Source organism: Melospiza georgiana, chromosome 20, assembly GCF_028018845.1.
Source record: "Melospiza georgiana isolate bMelGeo1 chromosome 20, bMelGeo1.pri, whole genome shotgun sequence".
Classification (NCBI taxonomy): Eukaryota; Metazoa; Chordata; class Aves; order Passeriformes; family Passerellidae; genus Melospiza; species Melospiza georgiana.
In genome coordinates this window covers 3,784,884-3,809,589 of record NC_080449.1, presented here as the reverse complement: position 1 = coordinate 3,809,589, position 24,706 = coordinate 3,784,884, and the positions used below count along the sequence as shown (strand labels likewise).

The following is a 24,706-nucleotide window of genomic DNA, read 5'->3' as shown; positions in this document are numbered from 1 at the left end:
CACCTGGAAAAATAAGGATTGATAAAGCAATGGATGGCAGGTGACACCTCAGGAGCTGTGGGGACAGTCAGGTCTGCCTGGAGGAACAAGGATTCCATAAAGCAATGGATGGCAGGTGGCACCTCAGGAGCTGTCACCGATATTTTCTGAAAATCCCTTCGCCAGGACTTTTCTCCTGAGAAGCTGAGAAGCCTCAGAAAACTAATGTAAACAATAATTATCTGATTGCTTGGAATGTGGTTTAGAGGTTGCTTCCCAACAGGTGCATCTTTGATTGTTTCCATGTGAATTGTTTTTAATTAATGACCAATCCCAGTCCAGCTGTGTCAGACTCTCTGAGTCTGTCACACGTTTTGATTATTCATTCTTTTCTAGCCTTCTGATGTCTCCTTTCTCTTTCTTTAATATAGTTTTAGTATATGATTTTCTGTAATATAATATAGTTTAGTGTAATATAGTATAGTGCATATATATATATAAAAAATGCAGTGCAATTTCCAGCTGCCTACATGACCCAGAGCTGGGAAGGTGCAAACCCCAGAGGGCAAATCTTAGCTGGCACTTTGCACCCACGAGGGCTGCAAACAGAATGACAGGAGAGCAGTAAAAACATGGATTTATTCCCCATAACATCAGTTCTTTACCACAGCAAGGATCAGGAAAAGTTCAGGATGAGCTGACTTTGATTATTCTCATCCACAGACAAAATCCTCAGAAATCTGCAGGCAAAACTAAAAATAATTTGATGCCTCTGACTTACTGCTCTGAAAACATGAATAGAGATGAATGTGGTGTATTGTTAAATCACTGGTTTCCAATAGTTCTAAAAATCAGGACCAGGTCACCACTGAACACAGGCAAAGCATCTTGATTGGAAAGGCCCCATGGGACAAGAAGGAAAAGCATGGAAACGCACCTCATTTGGGCAGGGAAACACCTGAGGGAGGTGAAAGGAAGCCCATCCATGGGGCACAGGGAGAGCACACTGAAAACTGCTGGAATGAGAGGAAACCAAACAATGGATTCACCTGAAAAGCCAGAATTTTTTTAGAATTCCTTTGTCCTGGTGATAGTTGGCGCCTCTAAGATAAGTTTTACTGCAGTTTGCTGAAAAGTCAGAGTTTATTAAAGAAGGAAAGCCCAGAGGGCCTGAGCTGACAAAGCTCTGTGGCTCCTCAGCCACCCCAAGAAACACATTTGTTTCTATTTCACCTGGAGGAGCTGCAGCCACCCAGGATCCCAGTATGAAAGGTCCAGACTGAGCCCAAAGAGCTGCTTAACCTATCCCAATGTCCAGTACTGAGGAATAAGCACTGGATCCATCAATCCTGCACAGGGAGAGCTGCTCCTGCTCCCTCCTCATTGCTCTAAAGAGGGGAAATCTCAGCTCTCTACAGCAGCTGATAAGGGATGGGAGTATCTGGAGAGAATGATCTCTGAGCACCCAGGCAGGCTTCAGAGTCACTTTAATCACTGCAACAAGAGCTTCAAATGCAGGCCAGAGATGGGAAATGTTCTGTATTTCTGGGGAGAGAAGGGAACAGCACAGAGGTGAAGCCTTCAATCCATCTTCCTCCCTCCTTTCCTTTGTCTGTCCATTCAGCTTGTGCCAATTTGATTTTGATTCCCCAAAATCTGATTTGAGAACTGCAAGTGCCACAGCTGGGCAAACCTGGCTGGAAGGAGGCACTGACAAAGGGAGAAAAAGGAGTTCAAAAGCCTCATTTATCTCCTCGCTTCAGCCTGCTGCAATTGCAGGATGAACCTCTGGTTCTGTTCAAGTTTCCACTCCCAGGACAAAGCAGAGTCCCCATGAAATTCAAATTTAGGTCTCCTCTGTATCATTTTTGTATTCTAGGCTTTGATTTCCATTGTGGCTTAAGAGAAGGGCAAATAAAGGAAGTGCAGCTCTCCTGGACTAACCAAAATCACAGAAGGAGCAAAGGACCCACATTCAGCAGGATCAGTCACTGCTCTCTGTCTCTCCAGCAAGAAACCAGGAAAGAAACATTTCTCCCTCATTTCATGTTTGCAATGATGGCTTTGTTAAAAAGGGTGATGAGCAAAGAAAAAGGGAAAAAAGAATTCTGCTTTTTTCTTCTCTTTCCCGTCCCTTTTAAGCACAGCCTTGGAACAGACTAAAAGCAAGGAGGAAGCCAGAATCTCATCTGTTTCCATGATGCAGCTCTTCTGCTGCAAATAATTAACACCAGGCAAAGTCAGATCACAGCAGGCACCAGTGCACTGGGAACAAATGAAGGATTGTCTCTGTAATGAGGGGAAGGAGGACACAAGAACACTTTGCCATTGTGACAAATTAATCAGCACCGCTCTCCTCCAGCCTCTGCACGTCTTGCAGGCAGAGATTTTATGATCTCAATCTGGCAAAAGTCCTCAGGATGGGAAAACTTGTCATGAAATTCAGCAGGGCAAGCAGCTAGGGTCAGGGAGTTGGGGATGGGGCTGCTCCAATACCACAAAACCCTCAGTGACCCTGGGACAGCAGAGACACAGAGATCCCCCAGGGAGCCTGGAGCACAGCACAGGGAAAGTGTACAGTGGGATCAAGCACCAGACTGCTCAGAAAAGGGTGATAAAAAGAATTAAACCCCTTTTTCCCTGCCCTTTGTCCCCTCAAGGCGCCAGCACAGCTGGGGCTGCGTGCCCTGCCAGGCTCTCACTTGCACAGAGCTGCTGCACCCATCCCAAACATCTCCCCAGAGTCCCTGTGATCCCTTAGGATTTGAGCTTTTATATTTTCCATACATTTGTAATCCTGCAGTTCTTTAGTGTGTAACTCCAAACTCCACACACAGTGTGAGCTGCAGCTTTCCCATTTGGGGCAGACACAACAATTCCTCTCCAGGCCTGGCAATCAAGGACACCTCACTGCCTCAGGCCCCAGAGATGGAATCAAAAGTGGGTTTGGGGCGAGCAAACTTGGGGTGAATGACTTCATTACCTGAAGCTGTAATTGGCAGATTAACCCCTAATAATGGGCCAAACTTATAAAAGTATGAAACCTGTGAAACCATCATCCATTTTTGGGTGTAGGCCCTGGAGGGGTTTGCCTGCCCTAAATGTACCTGAAGGCTTTCAATAAATATAACTGCTTTTTATTGCCTTAATTTTGTCTGGCCTCTCTTTTTAAGTAGGCTGAAAAAGGCATTACCTGCCCCAGGTGATCCCACAAACCAGAGGTGTGGCACACCCAGGACAGAGCAGTTCCCGGGCCTCACAGAGCAGCTCCAGCTCGGCTCTCACAGCCAGATGAGTAAACCCTGGCAGCAACCATCACTCTGCACTGCCTGGGCTCGAAATACCTCAGGCTTCACCATAAATATTTGAGGACATGACAAGCAGCATTTTTCACACTCCAGAGGTGCAGACTCCCAGGATCCCAATGCATCACTCTGGGAGCGTGGCCTCTCTGGCCAGAATTCCGGCTGTCTCGCCACCCTCAGCACTCCCCCAACCTGGGTCCATGCCAAAAAGCACTTAGCCTTGAAATAAGTTCAATCATCTTCCTCCCAGCATCCCAGGATAACGTTTATCCTCTTTGCATTGTGTAATCCAAAGCATCAAAACAGTTCAGCAATGTATTGTGTGGCATCATGCAGCTCATTAGCAGGCAAAATTAATACCCGAGCTGTAGGAAACCCCATAATCCCAGCAGGCTGTGGGAAATGCTGGGAGCTGGGAGGGGAACAGCAGCAGGAGGAGATAAACAGCATTGAAGGGGCTGCTGAGGGAGGGAACACTGGGAAAACAAAGTGGGGATGGGATGGGATGGGATGGGATGGGATGGGATGGGATGGGATGGGATGGGATGGGATGGGATGGGATGGGATGGGATGGGATGGGGATGGGATGAGGATAGGATGGGATGGGATGAGGATGGGGATGGGGATGAGGTTGGGTTTAGGATAGGGTTGGGATGAGGATGGGGTTGGGGTTGGGATGGGGTTAGGTTGAGGATGGGGATGAAGATGGAGTTGGGTTTCGGTTATGTTGGGCCAGTGGGTCCCTGGCCAGGTAATAATTGACATAGATTATTAATAGTCTTCTGAAATACATTAAATCTGAAATACATTAAATCTTTTTTAAGAAAGCCATACTTTTATACCTTGTTTTTTACAGGTGTTTTTTTACAGGTTTTTTAATTGGTCCTTTACTTAAAACACCATCACCACTGGCTAATTAAGAAACCACCCTTTGGTGAACAAATCTCCATAACACATTCCACATGTGCACAACAACAGGTGCAGCAGGTTAAGATAAGAATTGTTTCTCTTTCTTTTCTCTGATCTTCTCACGGCCTTTCCCAGAAAGACCTGGGAAAGTTTGTGTTTCTCTCTGTGGCCAGAGAGCTGCTGCCACAGGGTCAGTTTTCCAAGATTTCCTCAAACAGAAAAACCCAGGAGTCAAACCCATTCACAACTGGTATCTGCTCAGTGTTAATACGGATTCACGAATTCCAGAAAAGCAGAAAATTCCATCAAGATTTATGACAGAATTCTGCACAATTTAGGAGGAAGCTCAATAATTTGTTGTCATTTTTGATTTAGGCAAGATTGGACAGGGCTTGGAGCAGGAGCTGGAGCTGCTGCTGTCCCTGGGATGTGATGGCTTTATGTCCTTGAGTGAAGCTCTGTCCTATGGAAATCAACTTCTCCATGCAGAAACCTAGGCAAACAACAACTCCAGATTAAATTTCTCTTTTTTTTTTTTTCCTTTTTTTTCCATGATGCTGTCTGGGCTTTTGGCTGCAGAACACATTGACAACAGACTCTGCTTTCTGAGGGGCTTTCCTTTTTTCTGGTGTCTTCTGTCACTCCTCCACTCAGATATAGAATCATGGAATGGTCTGGGTTTAAAAGGACTTTAAAGCTCATCCCATTCCACCCCTGCCATGGCAGGGACAGCTCCACTGTCCCAGGCTGCCCCAAGCCCTGTCCAACCTGTCCTTGGACACTGCCACGGGGCAGCCACAGCTTCTCGGGCCTCCCCATCCTCACTGGGAAGGTTTTTTATACATTTTATATCTTTTTCCTTCTCTGCTCAGCAGCTCCAAGCCCACCAGGAGCCCTGTGCTCCACACCTGTGCTGTGATGTTTATTTCCTCAGCCTCTCCCCAGGAATTATTCCAGGCAAGGACGTCAAACCACTCTGTGAAACAGAAATTAAAGGCTCCCTTCTGTGAGGAAGATTTTCTCATCCTCACCACTAACAAAGGGAATCCTGCACAGAGCTGTGTTTTTATGAGGAGATACACATTTATATAATATTCATATTTTGCCCCAAGCAACAAGAGGCTTTCAGGAGAGTCAGACACAGGTCTCCATCTCCTGCTCACCAAACCTCTTTAATTCCAGCACAAAGGAACAGCAGCCTGCAGGATTTTGGGTTGGTTTAAATCCCACTGTGGAACAAGGTAGATGAGGCACCTAATGAACCACACTCAGCGCTGCTGGGGTAAGCCCTGAAAATCAGCCATCAGACAAAGCCTCTGGTACACCAGGATGCCCTATAAATGGCTTTGTTCAATTATTAATGGCTTTGGTCAGTTATTGATCAGTTACAAATAGATTTGGCCAGTTGTTGATCAGTTATAGATAGCTTTGGTCAGTTGCTGATCAGTTATAAATGGATTTGATCAGTTATTGATCGTGATGATTATTCCTGCAGTGAAGGGTGTGACACAAGCCTCACCCACAGCCCTCTCCCCTCCTCAAACACCACTGCTCTGCTGCCCACAGCCTGTGCTTTGAGAAGGAAAATAATTACAAAATAATACAAATCAGCATTGATATGTTCTTTGGAAAACACTTTACTTTCTCCAGCCACTCAAAAAAAGAAGAGGAAAGGTGCAGCACTGAAGGGCCTTTACCACATCTCAGCAACAACTAATTTTTTCTTCCTTTGCTGCCAAGAGGCAGGAAAAAATCCAGGTATTAATACATCTCTATGATCTCAATTGCCTGCATGATCTAAGAAGAAATTCAGTGCAGAATGAGGTGCCAAAGTCTGAGAGCTTTATAGTCCTGGAGTGTGTTAATTCCAGGTCACATCTCCCCAGATTCTGGGAATGTTTCAGCTTCAGATTTGGCACCTTGATTCCTACAAAGGTCCAAACCCAAAACTCAGCTGCAACAAACACCAAATCCCTGGCTGACCCCTGGGGTTTGAACATCAAGGGATGAGCATGTCCCCAAAATACAGATATTGGCTCAAACAGGCAGAGATCAAACAAACAAAACAAGTCAACAAAAAAATCAATGCAAGAAAACAAAAAAATCCCCCCAAAATAATCCCAAACCTGAGATCTTTTAATTGCCTTGACTTTGAGCTTCCCCAGGCTGCACAGTAGCACCACATGCATTATCCACATTTCCATGTCCCACTCCAGCATTCCACACCAGCAGGTCCCTGATGGCATTTCAAGGCAGCACAGAAGTGTTGGCTGCATTGCCCCAAATCAGTGTAATTCCACAAATCAGGATTCAGAATCATCTCAGTGCAGGGTTTTTCACAGCCTGTCCCCCCCACCCTAGGGCTGTACAGAAATATCCCCCTGCAAGGAGAGGACAGGGTGGGATGAGTGGGAAGGGGACACAGCAGGATGTGTCACCCATCTGTCTCAGTAATATCCCCCTAAAATCAACACATCTTCCCTTTTAATACCCAGGTGGGAACAGAAATTCAGAGTGCCTTACCCTGATAGGACACCCAGCACCAAGTTGAGCATGAAGAAAGAGCCAATGATGATGAGAGGGATGAAGTAAAGCCAATTCCAGGTGTTTCCTGCAGCGTCGTTTGTCTGTAAACAAATGAAAAAAACAAAAAAAACCAAAAAAAAACACAAAACACAATTATTATTTCACCTTGGAGAGAAAACACCACCCAGAACCTGCAGGGCAATCCCTGGCAATTCCATAGGAGTGTCCACCACTGATGTCCTGGTCAGTCCTGCTGTGTTCACCAGCTGCAATTCCAGCTAAAGAATTGCTTGTCCCAACATCCATACCGTGGTTTTTCCTCAGCTCTAGTGGGGAGATCCCCCCTGTTATCTGTCAGTGACCTGGTAAGGGGATGAAATTCACAGGTGACACCAGGCTGGGCGGGATGTGTATGTGCTGGAGGGCAGCAGGTCCTGTAGAGGGTCACATCATGGGGTCACACCATGGCCTGAGGGTCAGCAAGGGTCCTGTCCTTGGGTCACAGCTCCAGCCTGAGGCTGGAAAGCTGGAAAAGGCCCTGGAGTGCTGTAACAGTGGCTGTACATGAGCCCAGGTGTGCCCAGGTGGGCAAGAGGCCAATGGCACCTGGGCTGTCCCACCATGGTGTGTCCAGCAGGAGCAGAGCAGTGACCACCCCTGTGCTGGGGCACCTCAAATCCTGTGTCCAGTCCTGGGCTCCTCAAGAAGGACCTTGAGGGGCTGGAGTGTGTCCAGGGAAGGGTCTGGAGCCCCAGGAGAGGCTGAGGGAGCTGGGCAGGGGCTCAGCCTGGAGCAAAGGAGGCTCAGGGGGCCCTTGTGGCTCTGCACAGCTCCTGACAGGAGGGGACAGCCGGGGGTCAGGCTGTGCTCCAGGGAACAGGGACAGGAGCAGAGGGAACGGCCTCAGGCTGGGCCAGGGCAGGTTTAGATTGGATATTGGGGAAAATTCCTTCATGGAAATGCTGCCCAGCCCCGGCACAGCTGCCCAGGGCAGTGGTGGAGTCCCATCCCTGAAGGGATTTAAAAGCAGTGTAGGGACATGGATCAGTGCTGGGGAACAATGACCTTAAAGGCCTTTTCCAACCTAAACAGTTCCACAGCTCCAGACTGACCCTGCTGCAGGACCAAACCCCATTTTTAGGTGGCCTAGCCCTGTGCAGGCTCCCTGCTGCAGCCTCCTCCCTCCCCAGCTCAGCTCTGACTCCCAGCACCACATTTCCACCTGAACAGAGCCACTCCAGCAGGGAACCACAGCCTTCCCTAAAGCCAGGCTGCAGTTCAGCCCAGGATCTGCTCACACCCAGACAAGGAGTCTGCAAGAGACCCAGGATCTCTGGAATGCTGGAATTCCACATTGCTCACTCAGCACCTTGGGCTCCTGTCAGCCAAACCCACCCTGAGCAGGCAGCAGTGGCAGATGAACAGGAGGGGAGGGTGCTGCAGTTTATGACAAAGTTTCTGCATTCATCAGCCACGAGGGAGCTCTTTGGGGAAGTGCTGAACAGGAAAATGCCACATGGCCATTGACAGAATCCCAGTGCTGAGGAAAATGCAAATTCCTCTCTTGTGCGGGAAGAATGCAGCAATCTGAGGATCTGATGTTGGGTGGAAGGAAAGGGAGAAGGGGAGCAAAAAGGAAAGTAAAGACCTAAACACATTCTTCTCATCCTTCTCCCTCCTCCTGCAGAGAGTGAAAAAAACCCAGGAACCCTAAGCTCACCTCCCTGCCCAAAGGCAGAGCCTACAGAGAAAAGCTCAAACACCACCTGGCAAAAACTGCATTAATTCTGATATTGATGCTTTAACTTATTATCTTATATATATCTTATATATATATATATCTTATCTTATTATAACTTATTATCTGTGATGCTTTTTGGTCACTCTTCCCAATCATATTCCCAAGAGTAATTTTGCTTGCAGGATTCACAGAAGGAAATGTTTTAAATGTGCTTTACCTCAGCCATGCCTGTACCTGGTGCCACCTGCAAAGTCACTGTGTAAGAAGTCACCCGATGAACAGGCAAAGCCTACACCACAGCATTTCTGACAGGTGATAACATTTATTGCACTGATACAAGGAAACTCTTGCATTCTCCTTGTCCTTCTGCAGAGGGTAACGAAAACCAGGAATGCTGAGCTCAGCTCCCTCCCCAAAAAACTGCTCTCAAACACCAACTGGCAAAAACTGTGTTCATTCTAACTGATATTGGTGCCCTTAACTTATTATCTGTGCTGCTTTTGGCCAGTGTTCCCAGTCATATTTCCAAGAATAATTTTGCTTGCAGGAATCAGAAAAGGAAGAACTTTCAATGTGTTTTACCTCAGCTGTGCATGTACCTGGGGCCACCTCAAAAATCTCTGTATGAGAAGTTACCCAATGAACAGCAAACCTCAAACTGCCAGAGTATTTCTCACAGGTGATTTATAACATTTATATATCAATGCAGGGAGCCCCCAGTCAGGGAATAATGTGCTCTGACTCCATGATTCAGAAGGCTGAACAATTTCTTTATTAAGCTATATTATATTACACTACATACTATATTCTACTCTATACTATACTACTAAACTGCACTAAAGAAAAACTCACGACCCTTTCCACACAGTCACAACAAAGCTTTGACCCAATTGGCCAATCAGTCAAAACAACCATCAGCAGAGTTCAATTAACAAACTCTCTTCAGTAAACAATCTCCATAACACATTCCACGTGTGCCAAACACCAGGAGCAGCAAACAGAGATAAGAATTGTTTTCTCTTCTCTTTCTGAGCTTTTTTACTGCCTTCCTCAGGAAAAATCCTAGCAGAGAGAATTATGTCTCTCTCTGTTCAAAGAGTATGTGAATACCACAATTTCTATATAACATTTATAGCTCTGACACAAGTAAATGCCCCCAAGGTTTGTTAATAGGGTGCATGTGTACACAAATCCTTCCTCCAGGATCAAACACGAGACCAGCATCTCCCCAAATAGCAAACACCTCTCAGGAATGGCTGTGTCAGTTGATCAGTGACTCAGAGGAGAGGAGTGGGCACTCAGCAACCTCACCACAATCCTCCCTGCTCAAGGTGAGGGACAAATGGATTTAAGGAGAAACAGCCCAGAGCAGAAATGCAGGGATGGCTCTGAGCTGCCCAATTAGGGTTTTGAAGGCTTTTGGAATAGCTGACATCCCACCCCAATTCTTCATTCCCTGGTTTAGCTTTCCATTCTTCTCTCTCTTTGCTTTCAGCTCTCTCCTTGTCCTTCTGCCCTGCATCTCTGCAGATGGGCTCAGAGGGAACATGGAAACTCATCCTCAGTGCTTCCTTCCCAACATGAGGGAAAAAGGAGCCACTGATGATGACAGGGATGAAGTAAAGCCAATTCCAGGTGTTGCCTGCAGCATCATTTGTCTGGAAACAGAGAAAAGGAGGAATGGGGAAGTGTCTGGGGCAATTTCATATTTAGGGTTTTATATTTAGGGGCTGTTCTTCAGCTCTCATCTGGTCAATCAAACATCTCTGGTTGCAGCAGGCAGATCCCATCCCGGGAGGGCTCGATGGTCCCTTCCAGCTCATGACATTCCATGGTTCTGTGAGGCTGGGAATGCTGTCAGCAGCCAAGGGGGGCTGGAGGAGGGAACAGATGGGAGAAGGGAAAAGCACATAAACATGCAAAGAGAGTGCAGCGGGTTCACTGCTGCCAAGTGATCATTTATCATTTATTTCTCCATTTGAAGCCCAAACTTGGCGACAGATCCACAATTCCATGCCACGATCAAAGCTCTTAAAAATCGAATGTGTTGAAATACAACCAATTACCCACCCTTCCCTGAGCATCTGCTGGGTTACCTCCTGCTCAGGGCAGGGCAGGGCCTGGCTCTGTTTGCTCTGCCTCGCTCACGAGGATCCAGGACAAATTCCCCTTTGGATATGGTGACAAACACCAGGCAAAATTGGTGACAAAGTGCTCCTGAGAAAGCAGAGACTCCTTGGATGTGCAGCACCTTTCCCAGTGCTCCCAAGTGTGACAGATGAGTAATGCCATGGTTGACTCTCACAATTAAGAGGCAAATATCTCCTGTAAGGAGAAGTTTTATAGATTTATAGCTATGTTTTATAACAATTAAAAGGCAAATATCCTGTATATATGGTAGGAGAAGTTTTATAGCTTTATAGTTATTGTTTTATCACAATTAAAAGGCAAATATAAAGTATATATGTTAAGAGAAGTTTTGTAGATTTATAGTTATTGTTTTATCACAATTAAAAGGCAAATGTCATGTATATATGTTAGGAGAAGTTTCGTAGACTTACTGTTTACCCCCCTGGGGTTGTTATCAGGGGTGCCCTGGGTTTGGGACATTTGGGAGGGTCACTCGTTACCATGGCAACAGCTGACCTCCAAAAAAGATACAAGGAAGTGAATTCCACCACTGGACAGTGAAGGGGAAGTCAATGAACAGAACTTTGGGGGGGCTAAAGGGTTAAAAGATGAAACCACCATTGTGTGGGTGAGCACATGGTGGGAAAAATCCTCTGAACCCAGTACTGTAATACTGTCTCTATTCAGTCTTCTGTTGCATTTTTGGTAAGGTTTTAATAAACCTTTTAAGTGTTCTGGAAGTGAGTCTCATTTCTCACCCAAGCAAGTACAGGGTACAGCCTCAGCTCTGCCACAGGGAGAGGCTTTTAATGACTCAAAACCTGTTTGGTGCCAGGAAAACCAAACTCCTTCCCCCAGGGAAAGCCCCCAGAGTCTCACAGGCAGCTCTGTGTGCCCTGAGCCCTTCATCCACAGAGCCACTGAGCTCCAGGCTCGCTCATTAAGCAGGAGGAGCCAAGAGATCAAATCAATTTTTATGTTCCAGCTACAACATTTCACTGCTGTAACGTCTGGCAGTCTGTCAGTGCCACTTGTGCCCACAGAGATGTAACAGGAGGGCAAGAGAAAATAAATACTCAACACAACGTGCCAGAATTTCAGCCAGAAATTCAGGAGGGGCTCACAGGGGGCTCTAACACTGCTCCTGAGCCTTCTGGTTAAAAACAGCCATGGGGCTCTTCACAAGCACCCCCTGAGCAGTGCCCACACCCAGCCCCAGGAGTGCCCCGAGCATGGAAAGATCCACATCCCCTAAGTGTGACAGCACAGGGCTCCCACAGCTGCACAGAGGGAAACTGAGGCAGCTGAGGGGCACTTTCAGGGCCACAGTGATCTCACCTCAAACATCTACAGCCCACACAGACTCTGCACCCCTGGAGTGCTCTCCCTAAAATTCTGAGCTCTGCTCAGCCCCAGCTGCGCCCACCCCTGACCTGGCACTTGTAGAGAGACACACCCAGCATGGTAAAATACTGAAATACCCCTGATACCTTGTGCAGGCTGCCCTAGAACAGAGGCTGGACAGAGCTAAAGAATAAAGCAGGGATTTATTCAAAGGCCTCCATGGAAACGCCTTGGGCAGCACAAGAGCCCAGCCAGGGCTGCACCCAAGATGAACCAAAATGGCCCCAAAATGCACGGTCGGGCACGGGGTCTGTCACTGTGATCAGTTCTGCTCCATTTGCATCTTGCAGTTCATTGTCCCATTCCAGCTTTAGCCCAGGCAGTCCCACCCTGCTTGTTTTTCTCTCTCCAGCCCACGGTGTTTGTGCTTTTGGGGCTGAGATTTGGATCATTTGTCCTTGGTGCCCAGCTGGAGCAGGAATTGTTTTGTCTCCCTGCTCTGTGCACAGAGCTCAGCATCCCCTGATGTGAACCCAGACCCACTCACTAAAGCAGCACAGAATGTGAAAAATAGAAAAGCCAAAACCTGAGGCATCACCCAGTTCCTAAATCCCCAAAGCATCTCTCCAGCCTATTCCAGGCGACTCTGCTCCATTGGCCACCCTGGAGCTGCTGTCCCTGTCCACAGCTGGGTGTCATAGGACAGCCTTTCTCTGTTCTCTCCCTGTTGCTGCCTTTTTGGGGATATCTAAAACCAGAGGCCAGACAAAATTAAGGCAATAAAAAGCAGGAATATTTATTGAAGGGCCTTCAGGTACATTTAGGGCAGACACAGCCCCTCAGGGGCTACACCCAAAATGGATGATGGGTCACAAGCTTTTCACACTTTTATAAGTTTGGTCCATTTGCATATTGGGGGTTAATCTGCCAATTACAGCTTCAGCTAATGAAGTAATTTACCCCAAGTTTGCTCCTCCCAAAACACACTTTTGTTTCCATCTCTGGGGCCTGAGGCAGTGAGGTGTCCTTGATTGCCAGGCCTGGAGAGGAATTGTTGTGTCTGCCCAAATGGGAAAGCTGCAGCTCACACTGGGTGTGGAGTTTGGAGTTATCCACCAAAGAATTGCAGAGTTACGAATGTATGGAAAATATAAAAGCTCAAATCCTAAGGGATCACTGTACTGGCTCTGAGCGCCCAGGGGCTCTCTCCTCCCTCTATGCCCAGTGCTGGTGTCCCCAGGCAGTGACAGCACAGCCACCCCTCAGGGTGCAGGGATCTGGGGGGAATTCTGGCAGCTGTAGCAGTCTCAGAAGCCAAAGGCTGCTGTCCTGCAGGGGATTAAAGCCCTGAGCTGCAGAACAGGGCATTCCCCAGCACAGCACACAGCACTTCCCAGCAGCAGGCCTTTGTGAGGTGTCCAAGAGCAGAGCAGGGCCAGGGTTAATCCTCACGCTGTGCCTCAGGCACACAGAGCTGCTCAGGCCCTGCTCCCCCTGTTAACACTGTGTCTGGTTATTAATTCGTTCCAAATACCCTTTGAAACAATCCACTTGAAAGCAGCCAACTGCTGCTTGCACTGTGCTGCAGAGCCCAAAAATGCCCTTTTATCCCCTCTCATCTCCTGTCCTGCAGCCCTGGCCATCGCCCACCTTCCCAGGGCTGCTCCAAGGGGCATTTCCTCATCCCTGGAACTGCTTGGATGGGGCTTGGAGCAACGTGGGATAGTGGGAGGTATCCCTGCCATGGTGGAGGTGGAATGAGGTGAGCTTTAAAGTCTCTTCCAGCCCAAACAGTAGGAGCGTCAGGGGGTAGGATGGTGGGGACGGACAGAGACAAGAGATTTCTGAAGCCTGGGCTTGGAACTTGGGGTTTATTGCAAAGGGCCTGGGTGCAGGGCCCTGCTGGGAGCTGCCAAACACAGCTCAGAGCAGGAATGAGAGAAGAGAGGGGGAGAGAGGGTGAGAGAGAGAGAGAGGATGAGAGGATAAGAGAGTAAGAGAGTAAAAAGGGTAAGAGAGCAAAGTTCCCATTACAGTACAATAAATCTTCTTCTGTGTTGAATATTCTGATTCTCACTAACCAATCCAGTACAAGATACAAATCCTATGGCATTTACATACAGCCTATAAGAATCATTACATTATCACACTGTGTTACATTTTAAACCCTACAAACTCCTCTTTGGGCCCCTTCTGCCAAGCTGTAGGGTCTGCTCTGACCCTTGGGCCTGTCTGCAAGCAGAGGGTGTTGTTCCATCAAAAGGGGATCACCTTCAGCTGGCCACACCATTGTTTTCCAGTTGTTCAGTAACTGAGGTATCTCAAAGCTTGCTTTCATTTCTATCTTGCTTATAGTTTCCACATTCTCAAAATCTTTTGCCAGGCAATCATATTTATAAGGCTTTCCTGTTTCATCTTCCCAACACCAAACCAATCTGGGATTCTCATTCTTGTTGCTTCTCCGTGCTCCAGCCCCATGCCATCACCAGGAAATGCCCATAAAAGCCTGGACTGCTCCAGCATCCTTCTCCCAGCCCATCTCCATCCCCTCCCTGGCTCCCCAGGGTCTCTGCCTGCTTTTGGCTCTTGCTCCCCATCCCCAGGGAGCCTCAGGCTCACCAGATCATCCCCAGCTCCCACTGCTGGCTCCATCAAAGGGAGCAGGAGCTGCTTTGGGAGGGGAAGGAACATCACACCAAATAACCTTTAATGTCAAAGACAAACAATTAAGGGGCTGCCATGTAAATGTTTCCTGACTAGGGGTCAATAACAGGATTTAATTGGACATATACAGCCAAACACTACAAACCATTTGTTTTTACCATGTTTCTAATCAAAATACAAAATAGAGCACACCTAGATTTACTCACAGAATTTAATCAATGGCACAGCCTGACTTATTCAGGGCAATTAAAGGCTAATATTCCCTTAGTTAAGTGTTTTTGCATTGAGAACTCTCAGCTGTCTTGGAGAGATGAACTCTCTTCACCCTCTGTCTGATTTTTCACAGCTCTCTTCCTCACCATTTCTGATAATTAGCAAAGCTGTTTGCGGGTGATTTATTTCTATCTGCTCCTATTCTTACATTTAAATGAACATAGAAATTACTAAGAATAAAACTAAAAATATTTCAAGCATGTACAAGAGCACCTGGAACCTGCCTTATGATGAAAGCAGAAAGAGAAAAAAGCCTTTTTTTTTTTTTTTTTTTTTTAAGGCTTTAATCTTTTAAACATTCTGTAAGCTTTCTGACTCAGAAACACCACTGAGCCCTGCACTGAGGAGTCTCTGCTGCAATCCCCACCCTGCCAGGAGGTGAAATTGGGTCACAGCCAGGGGAAAGGTGAGCTGCTCCCACCTTCCCCAGCAGGGCAGTGAGAGAAATCCCAATTCTCAAGTGCTGACCTATGGATGCTGAGAACTGGTCAGAGATAAAAGTCAGATAAACTTTCCCAGGTATGCTCTGTGCAGTTTTGTGAAAGTTCAGAGAAGGAATTAAAACAATTCTTGATCTTTGCAGCTGGTGTTGTTTTCCCCTAAGATATTTACAAGAGTGTGTTTTAACATGGCTATGTCTTCTGTGAGGAACACCCCTCAGCTGGAGGTTTCCATGGCTGGAAGTGGGATGGACAGGATTTCAGGAGCCTCTAAACTTCATGCAAGGTCCAGACAACAATTTGAGACTGGAGACACAGCCTTGAACTGCACCAGGGGAAGTTTAGGCTGGGAATTAGGGAAAAAACTCTTCACTGAAAGGGACTGAGCACTGGAATGGAGTCACTGTCCCTGGAGGGGTTTATAAAACACTGGATGTGACACTTGGGGTCATGGTTTCATTGACAAGGTGGTGTTAGGTCATAGGTTGAGATCATCAAGTCCAAAGGTGTTTTCCAGCCCAATTCTGGGATTCTGTGATCTGATCTCCTCTGACAGCACATTGTACCTGTGCCTTTGTGGGGAATTTGGACACCAGGAAAGATCCCATGGCAGAGGAAGTGTTTCCTGAGAGCTCTTTGGGATCTGATCTCCTCTGACAGCACATTGTACCTGTGCCTTTGTGGGGAATTTGGACACTAGGGGAGATGGCAGTGGAAGCATTTCCTGGAAGCCCTTTGGGATCTGATCTCCTCCTAGAGCACATCATACCTGCGCCTTTATGGGGATATGGACACCAGGAAAGATCCCATGGCAGAGGAAATGTCTCCTGGAAGGCCTTTGGGATCTGATCTCCTCTGAGAGCACATTGTACCTGTGCCTTTGTGGGGATATGGACACCAGGAAGGGTCCCATGGCAGAGGAAGCGTTTCCTAGAAGCCCTTTGGGATGGGGTCAGCAGTTGTAGGAAAAGCCCTCAGAGAGTCCCCAGTGGCCTCTGCCCTCCCCTCACACGCCTGAGCTCTGGGAGGAGACCCCAAACCCCTGCACATTCACACTCAGATCCAGGCTCCTGAGAGGATCCTCTCTCTTTGAGGTCTTTGAGCTACTCCACTCCTCCTTTTCACCTTCACACACACCTCGATCACCTCCCCCTTTAGGATTCCCATTTTCCACCCTTCATTTCCCCTGACAGGACCCAGAAAGTGCCAAAGAAGAGTGAAGGGAGATATAATTCCCTCAAATACACCAATCCAGAGCTGGGCTTTCCTCTGAAAGCATCCAAATGCATAAAATCAAGACAAATATGAGAAGACTCTGGGAAAAATCCTCAAAGCTGGCAGCATTTTAATTTTGCACAATAGCAGTAGATGTAGGAACACGTTTTAACTGTAGTTGTTGCAAGCAATATTAATGTTAATTCAGCCAAGTTTAAATAGAAGCAAATCCTCCCTTTTGTTTCGCCCCTTCTACAGAGCTGGGGAGGCTGAAAAAGCAAAACCACTGCTGTTTTATGCCTTGATCCAAAGGCTTATGGCACCAATATATCAATACATAAATATGCTAACAGGGTTTCTTGATAAAAAATTCATTCTTTCCCCAGCTAGCATGAACTCACTCAGCTGCTTTATTCATGAGCCTGCCTGGCACTGGGAAAGCTCTGCCACTGTCAAAAAGAACAGGCTGGCCAAGGGACTGTACCTCTTTTTAATGGTTTTATTTTCATTTCACAGCCTCTCCTCCCTTTCTTTTATTTTTAAACAGCTGTGGGCTTGAATTATGGATGGAAACTCAGTTCAGACTGCTCCTGGTGGGGACAGGTGAGGCACATTTAGGGTGAGGAAGGGCAGCCTCTGCATGGAGCTCTCCAGAGGAAGTTTTATCCCAGCAAACACCTGCCCAGCCCCTCTCTGAGCCCCATGGGGTGCTTATCTGGAGGATAAGGAGGATTTCAGGCCAGGTTAGATGAGGTTTGGAGCAGCCTGGTCTGGTAGAGGCTGTCCCTGTCCTCAGCAGGGAGGCTGGAACCAGCTGATCCCTAACATCCCTTCCAACCCAAACCATTCTGTGATTCTCTGAGGATGCATTTCACACATTCTACCACAAATCTAAAAGCCACAGAGCTCACGAGATCAAGTAATTCCAGCATTTCACAAAATGAGACTCAGGCTGAGGTGCTGCAGGGGCAGCAGGTTCAGCCAGCAAAACCCCAAATATTCTGATTCCTGCCAGCAGTGCCTCAGCCCCCATCCACAGGGTTCCCTGAGCACCTAGGGCTGGCATTTTCTGGGAAGGGGCACAAGGAGAGCACAGGAGCTCTTGGGTGCTGCAGTTGGAGGAAACACCTTGAAAAACAAATTCTGCTGCTGAGCTTGGAGTTGTTATCAAGCACAAATCATTCATCGAGAGAACTCCTGCGTGAGTCAAGCTGCACTTGGAGGAAATTCAGCACTCCCTGGACGTGGTGTTCTTATCTGCAAAGGCTTCAGGTGTCTGAGGAGCCAAAGCTGTCCCCAAGTGTGCTCTGAAAGTCATGAGAAGGGAGAAATATCCCTGGGTATAAATGTATAAACACAGAAAAAGATTTGGAGCCCTGCTCTTCTGGCTGCTCAGGGACACAGGAGATTTCCTGTGTCTGCATCCAGACCCACACAGAGATTTGCTGGTCTAGTGAGTAGATGCAGAATAAACTTTTCCTGCCACTCAGCAGTCCCTGGGCCCTGCAGCCCCTTGTTCAGCAAAGACACAGAGAAATTCCCAGAGCAATCCAACAATCCAGCATTTGCTGCTTTGAGCAGAGGAAACTGTGGGGCAAGGCCCAAAATTATGTTGTTATTGCAAATAACAGCCCTAAGGATAATGCACAGGCCTCCTCATCATCCTCATGCAGATCCAGACTCTTTCTGATTTTCCCTGTAAACATCACCAGCAAATACTCCCAAGAAGTTTCCAGCAGCAGAAAATTGGCTGAATGAATTAAAGCCTTGATTCCGTTGCATGAAATCATAACCAAGGGCTGTTGCACACCTGCATTCTCCAGCAGAGGACTGGCAATGAGCACAGTATCGATTTATTTCGGTTAGGCCACCTTCTCATTCTTATCTTCTAATGAGACACCTCCAGCAGTTCAGCTTTTCCTTAATTATGAGCAAAAAATATCCTTGTAAATAAATCTACGGCTCAGGAGCTGGAGCTGAGAGCTCAGTTCTGCAGAACTGAGAGCACAGCAAAGCCCCCAGGCCCAAGAGCCCTTTGTCAATTCAATTCCTACTCAGAACAAGATTCCAAAGGTCTTTTATCCCTCCCATTTCCCTGCTTCAGACAAAACAGAACAAAAAATTAGTTGGGCATGATCCTCTTGGCTCCATCTAAAGACATTTCATAAGGTTTTCTGAAGACATTTTAAATAAAAAGGACTCTGCTCTAGGAAAGAAGAGGGTTTTTCCTAACTAAAAGCCTTGCCAAGTTGTTCCAAATTTGAATGAGAACTGCCTGTGAAATTCCAAATTGAAGTGTGAAAATATTTACTACAGTGTATATTCATTAAGCCTGTAAAAAATGATGAGCCCAGCTCAAAGCTGCTCCTCTCTGGGTTCCAGGAGGAGGAAACAACCTGGGAACAGGGATGAACAGCAAAGGTTTTGCCACAGACCAGTTAAACAAACCAACCCCAGGAGGAGCAGGGACACTCAGGGTGGTTTTTGGGATGAGCTGCTTCCCACAGCTCCTGGGTGATTTTCCTCCCCTGCAAGAGCTGGATTTTAGAATCATAGAATATTTTGGGTTGGAAGGGACCTTAAAACCCATCTCATCTCTCCCCCTGCCATGGGCAGGGACACTTTCCACCACCCCAGGTAGCTCCAAACTCCATCCAACCTGGACTTGGACACTGCCAGGGATGGGGCAGCCACCACCTCTCAGGCAATCTGTTGTTTTTCCTCCAAAAGATAAAGTTGCTGGCACAACAGAGCTTTTAAAAGGAAATTTTAAACCTATTTTTTTATTGCAACACCACTTTTATTATTTCTTGTGTTTTCACGCTCCATCCCTGGCAGTGTCCAAGGTCAGGTTGGACATTGGAACTTGGAGCAACCTGGGATGGTGGAAGGTGTCCCTCCCCATGGCAGGGTTTCTAAGGTTGAAAGGTGTGGCTGGGGCTGTGTGTTCTGTCCCCATCTGTCAGAGCTGGGGCAGCTCTCTGCTGTCCATGGGGCAGTTGTTTCTTTATCTCTCCCACAGCCAACCCTCCCTCCAGGAGATCTCTGCTGTCCATGGCCACTGAGTGTCCCTGCAGGGCTGATCCAACCCCAGCATCCCATGGGGAGATGCTGCGCCCAGGGGAGGAGCCAAGCATTCCTGCCTGGATCCAATCTGAGCCTGGCACAGCACAGCAGCCTTTGCCCCCTGCACTGCCAGAGGAGCAGCTTTCTGCTGCCCTGCATGGCCAGAGGGAGCCCAGGCCCATCTGCAGCAGCCCTGGAGCTGCAGAGGAAAACTCCCCCCTTGTGCAGGATCCCTGCTGCAGCAGAGCCACAGCTGGCACTGCAGGAGGGCTGAGCCCCCCTGGGATGGGGCTGGGACACCCCCCTGACACACAGGGGACAGGGACTGCTCTGACCCCGACAGTGGTTTGTTGTACTATTGCATTTGTATTTTATTTTTAATTTTCTTCCCTAATAAAGAACTGTTATTCCTGCTCCCATATCTTTACCTGAGAGTCCCTTAATTTCAAAATTGTAATAATTCAGATGGAAGAGGTTTATGTTTTCCATTTCAGGGGAGGCTCCTGTTTTCCTTAGTAGATACCTGTCTTTCCAAACTAAGACAATACAAAATGGAGTGAAACCTCGTCTCTGGGTTTTCTCAGACCCGTTCTGTCACTCTGTGCCACTGCAGCCCCTGATGCAGCAGGGATGTCAGAGCACTGGCAAGATCTGAAAGCACTCAGCTGCCTTTTTCATCCTGGGCAGGGAAGCAATTGCCAGGCATGTTCAGAGATGTTTGTACCCTCGCTGCTTTCATGCTGTTGAGCTGCAAGTGGATTTCTTCAGCTGGAGGTTTTTTTCTTGGCAAGCCCCCACGGTTATGCTGCTGTTTGGAGAGGTTTCACTGCTTTTCAGAGAGCAACTGCTGCCTTGAAGAGACTCTTGAAGTTTGTCTGATATATGTCACTCTCCTGCTGTATATCTGAAATGTCTCCTATTAAACCTGGAGGTGGCCACCCTGCTGTCATTTGGAATAAATCTTCCCTGAGACATTAAATAAACCCCAGAAGATTCAGGGAGGTGCTTCAGCTCCTGCTCAGCCTCACACATTTGCTCAAGGGCTGTTCTGAGCAGGGTAATTTGCTGGAGCAGGGCTGAAATGTCTCAATCCTCTCAGGCTTGTATCACCGGCTGGGGTCTGTGTACAAATCACAAACAGGACAGGGCTGCTGGGAACGTGCCTTGAGCTGTTTGATTTTCCAGCATCAGCCTCATTACATGGTTATGACAATGGGAAGATGCCATCAGCTCACATCTCAGGCAGCAAACCAAGAACCTAATGTTAGAACTTACTTTCAAAGTTTTTTGGCCAATCACACAAAGCAAAAGCACATTGACAGTAGTTCTATCCAAGCACTCTAAGCACACGTACCTTTGATTAAACAATGCTTGCTTGTTTCAAATACAATACCTGCTTGTGAGCCTTAAAACACAACACACAGAGCTCCATTATTAAGCTTCAACCTTTCTAATATCTTGCTAGATAAACTTTTCTGTAGCTTAGGGGGTTATTCTAGACAAGTGTTAATACACAGATCATTGTTCTATTTGTCCTTGTTTTTCTACATTTTACATAATTTCTCTGCTGACTTATCTCATGGCTGCTGCTTAGCTCTAATCACAGTTCTGCTGCCTCTGAGGCCTGCCTTTTGCAGCTTTCCCAAAACCCTCTGATTTTATGGATTCCCACAGTTTGGAGGGAATGCCCACATGGGGCACGGGGTCAGCTAGGCTGTGTTCCCAGATGGATGGAAACAAACGTGGGCACAAACACGCACCACTCTTGGCATTTAAATATTCCAAATATTCAGCCTTAGGCTTACTCCACACATTTCCTATTGCAGCATCTTTGGGTTTCTGCAAACCTTTTAGAGGAGGAAGCAGGCAAAGCCTGCATCCCTTAGAAGAGCTGGGGATTCAAACAGGGTCTGCAGCCCTCCAGAACCCAGGAGGAAAGCAGCAATAATGGGCAGAATTGGGGCTGGTGTAGGGCTCTTGTGCTGACAGCTCACACTGGATCCACCAGCTGTGCAGATTCCTCCTTTCACCACGTGCTTTCCCCTCACAGAAGCTTGTGCTGCTTGTTCAGTGCTCCACAAGGGATTTTTCCTACAAATCCGTGGATGCTCACACCAATTTATTGCACTCCTGGACTGCTACACCCCACCAGGTCTCAATGGTAGCAAGTTTGGTATTCCAAAGCCTGGAGTGAGGCTTCTCCCTGGGGAAAAGGGAGTTGAGAAATCCAATCCATCTGCTGTTCAGGGGAGTTCGGAGCAGAGAGCTCCAGGGAGGGGTTTAAGGCACAGAAAAATTTGGATATTTTTCCACAAATGGGTGGTAGCTGAGTCTGTTTACATAAGAATTTCTGAAATTTGAGATGCTGAGATGTCTGTCACACACCAGTGATCAGCTAACTGAATGGAAGGTGACCTAAAAGACTGATTTTTCTACATAACAATAAATCTGTCTGATACTCAAAATAACCACAGGTTGTAACAACATAATGGAAGGGAGGAAGCTTGAATCCAGCAGGAAACATGGATGAAATGCACATCTCAACTGACAAAATGTCTGTGTGCCAACAGCAGGGGTGTAAGGGGCTCATGGGGGGCACACAGGCCACATGTGGGCTCTTGTGGCATTCACATTCACAAAAAAATCCCTTCACCCAAGGTTTTCTCCTGGGAAGCTGAGATGCCTCAGAGAAAAGGAAAACAATTCTTATCTCATTTGCTTCTCCTGTGCTGTGCTCATGTGGAATGTGTTTGGAGATTGTTCACCCACAGGTGATTGTTCCATTGCATTCTGCTGGGAGTTGTTTTCACTCTTTGGCCAATCAGGGCCAAGCTGTGTCAGGACTCTGGAAAGAGCCACGAGTTTTCATTAATATCTTTTTAGCATTCAGTAAGGATCCTTTCTGTATTCTTAATTAGTACAGTATAGTATTCTTTAATATAATATAGTATAATAAAATAATAAATTATCCTCCTGAGCACATGGAGTCAGGTGCATCATTCCTGCCTTTGCTGGGGCATCCCTGCAAACACTACAGGTTCTCTCTGTTTGGATGGGTTCCACACATCCAGAGCTCCCATTGTGGTTTTGTGCTCAAGTGAATAGTTGGGCTGAACTGGTTTGGGGTTTTTGTGCAAGGGTTTGGTCACCCCTAAGTGTGTCCCTGCCTTCCAGTACCCCTTCTACAAACCCCCATGCACAGGAGAGGTTTTTCCCTCCCTCCCCACCAGCCTTTCCCTCACAAACCAGCCCTGCACTCAGAGCTGCTGCCAGGCTCTTGGCTCCTGCTCCAAACTCTGCCTTCACTGCCCTACTTTCCTGCAGATGATTGGTGATACTGAGCCACAAAACCAACAAAATCAACATTAACCCCACAGCTCCAGGCTGGGAATTATCATTTATGTGCTCGCCGAAGGTGGCTGGTTCTTATTAGCAAATTCAAATCACCCTAACTCGATAGCGAGTGCAATTGAGCACTAACAGCATTAGGAGATTTTTCTCCTCTTTATGAAGCTGCAGGGAGAAAGAGAGAGCACAATTACCTCGTGGCACAGCTCAGGAGCTCAGCTCCCATCTCCATCACAGCTGCACGACACCAGCATGTGACACGTGCCCTGCTGGCTTTGTCCCCAGCAGGGCCCTGGGCATCTCCAGGAGCAAATGCACAGTGACAAGAGAGGTTCAGCACTGGTGAGCAGCAAATCCCAAGGGTAACATCTCCCCAGGCCAGGGCTGGAGGGGATTTTACACCAGATCTGTGGCCCAGCTGTGAGGCAGATGCTGTGTGCTCTGAAAAGCTGAGAGATCAGAACAGGCTCTGCTGCAGACAAAGCCATGGTGACATTCCTTCACACACCTGTGGGCATTGCATGTTGCAGCATTCATTTTTCATCTGTTGGTTCCTCCCTTCCCACATGTGCTTTGTTTCAGGATTCCCCCAGAGGGTGCTGGCACTGCCCAGGCTCCCCAGGGAACGGGCACAGCCCTGAGGCTGCCAGAGCATTTGGAAAACACTCCCAGGGTTCCCAGGAAGGGATTGTTGGGGTGTCCTGAGCAGTCCTGGTCATCCTTTCAGCTGTGATTCCCTGATCTCCATCTCTTCAAAGACCCAGCTGAATCCTGAGCTGTGTGGCAGGGGAAGCAGAGCTCCCTTCTTGTTCTCAGCTTGCTCTGGTGCAGCTCTCAAGGCCAAGCCTGGCCCAGCCCCTGCTCTGCTTTCCCAGTGCTGGTCCCTTCCAACCCTGGATTCTGACACCCCACATTCACCTGGAGCAAAATTTGATCCTTGGAAATGACAGGAACAACAAAGGAACCATATCAGAAATGTGCTGTGGGGTTCAGAGTGGCAAAACAAAGCCTCTCCTTGTGCTTATTTTCCCTGTTAATGAAAGGAAAACCCTTCAGCAGCTTTTCCTTTGGCTGCCTGCTCACACTTCTGCTGGTTAAACAGCTTTGCTTCTCAATATTTATTCACAAGGAGAGCTGATCATGCACAGAGAGTGTTCACAGGAGCCTGAACCTCCTCACAGACACTGCTGCTGCCAGCCCCAGGACACACAGACACCACTGCTGCCAGTCCCAGGACACCCCTGCAAACACAACATTTCTTCTCTCTCCTCTCAATATTCAGCAATTGTGGGTCTGGGATTCAGTGGTTTGGCTTCAGGTCACTTCTAACAGAGAGCAGAACAACTGCTCCTCATTGTACCAGGAGAGAAGAGCAATCCCAGTGCCACCAGTGACACAGAGCAATCCCAGTGCCACCAGTGGCACAGAGCAGTCCCAGTGTCACCTGCAGAGTCCCACAGGCTCTGCTGGAGCAGTCACTGTGCCACCAAATCAGCTGTGACAGTCCCCATGAGCAAAGCCAAGTGCAACCTCCCCCCAGAAGCCACAATCTGAGCAAAGGGCCAGCAAAAGGACATTTAGTCACCTGTGAGCCTTATCTGGCGGGTTTCAGACATGCTTAAGGTGTGGAGGTTCTTGAGCCCTGAGGAATCTCAGCCAGGGAGCAAAGAGGAGCCTTCATCCAAATCTGAGCTGAGGGGATCTGCTCTGTGTTATTTATTTCTCTTCAGTTCTCTGTAGCACATCCAAGCTGCACCCTCACAACC

The 24,706-nt window shown here is 47.6% G+C and overlaps 1 protein-coding gene across 8 annotated transcripts in view; it reads right to left on the bottom strand.

Moving 5' to 3' along the window:
- The window catches only part of CACNA1B (calcium voltage-gated channel subunit alpha1 B), a 324,524-nt gene that overhangs the window by 161,885 nt on the left and 137,933 nt on the right, over positions 1–24,706 (bottom strand). For all 8 annotated transcript variants that reach the window (XR_009115431.1, XR_009115432.1, XM_058038142.1 and 5 more), the window contains exon 7: positions 6,717–6,820. Coding sequence is in view for 6 of the 8 variants with exons in the window: in XM_058038142.1 (XP_057894125.1) it covers positions 6,717–6,820 (104 nt within the window). In the remaining 2 variants the exon portion in view is untranslated. The remainder of the gene's footprint in view (positions 1–6,716; positions 6,821–24,706) is intronic.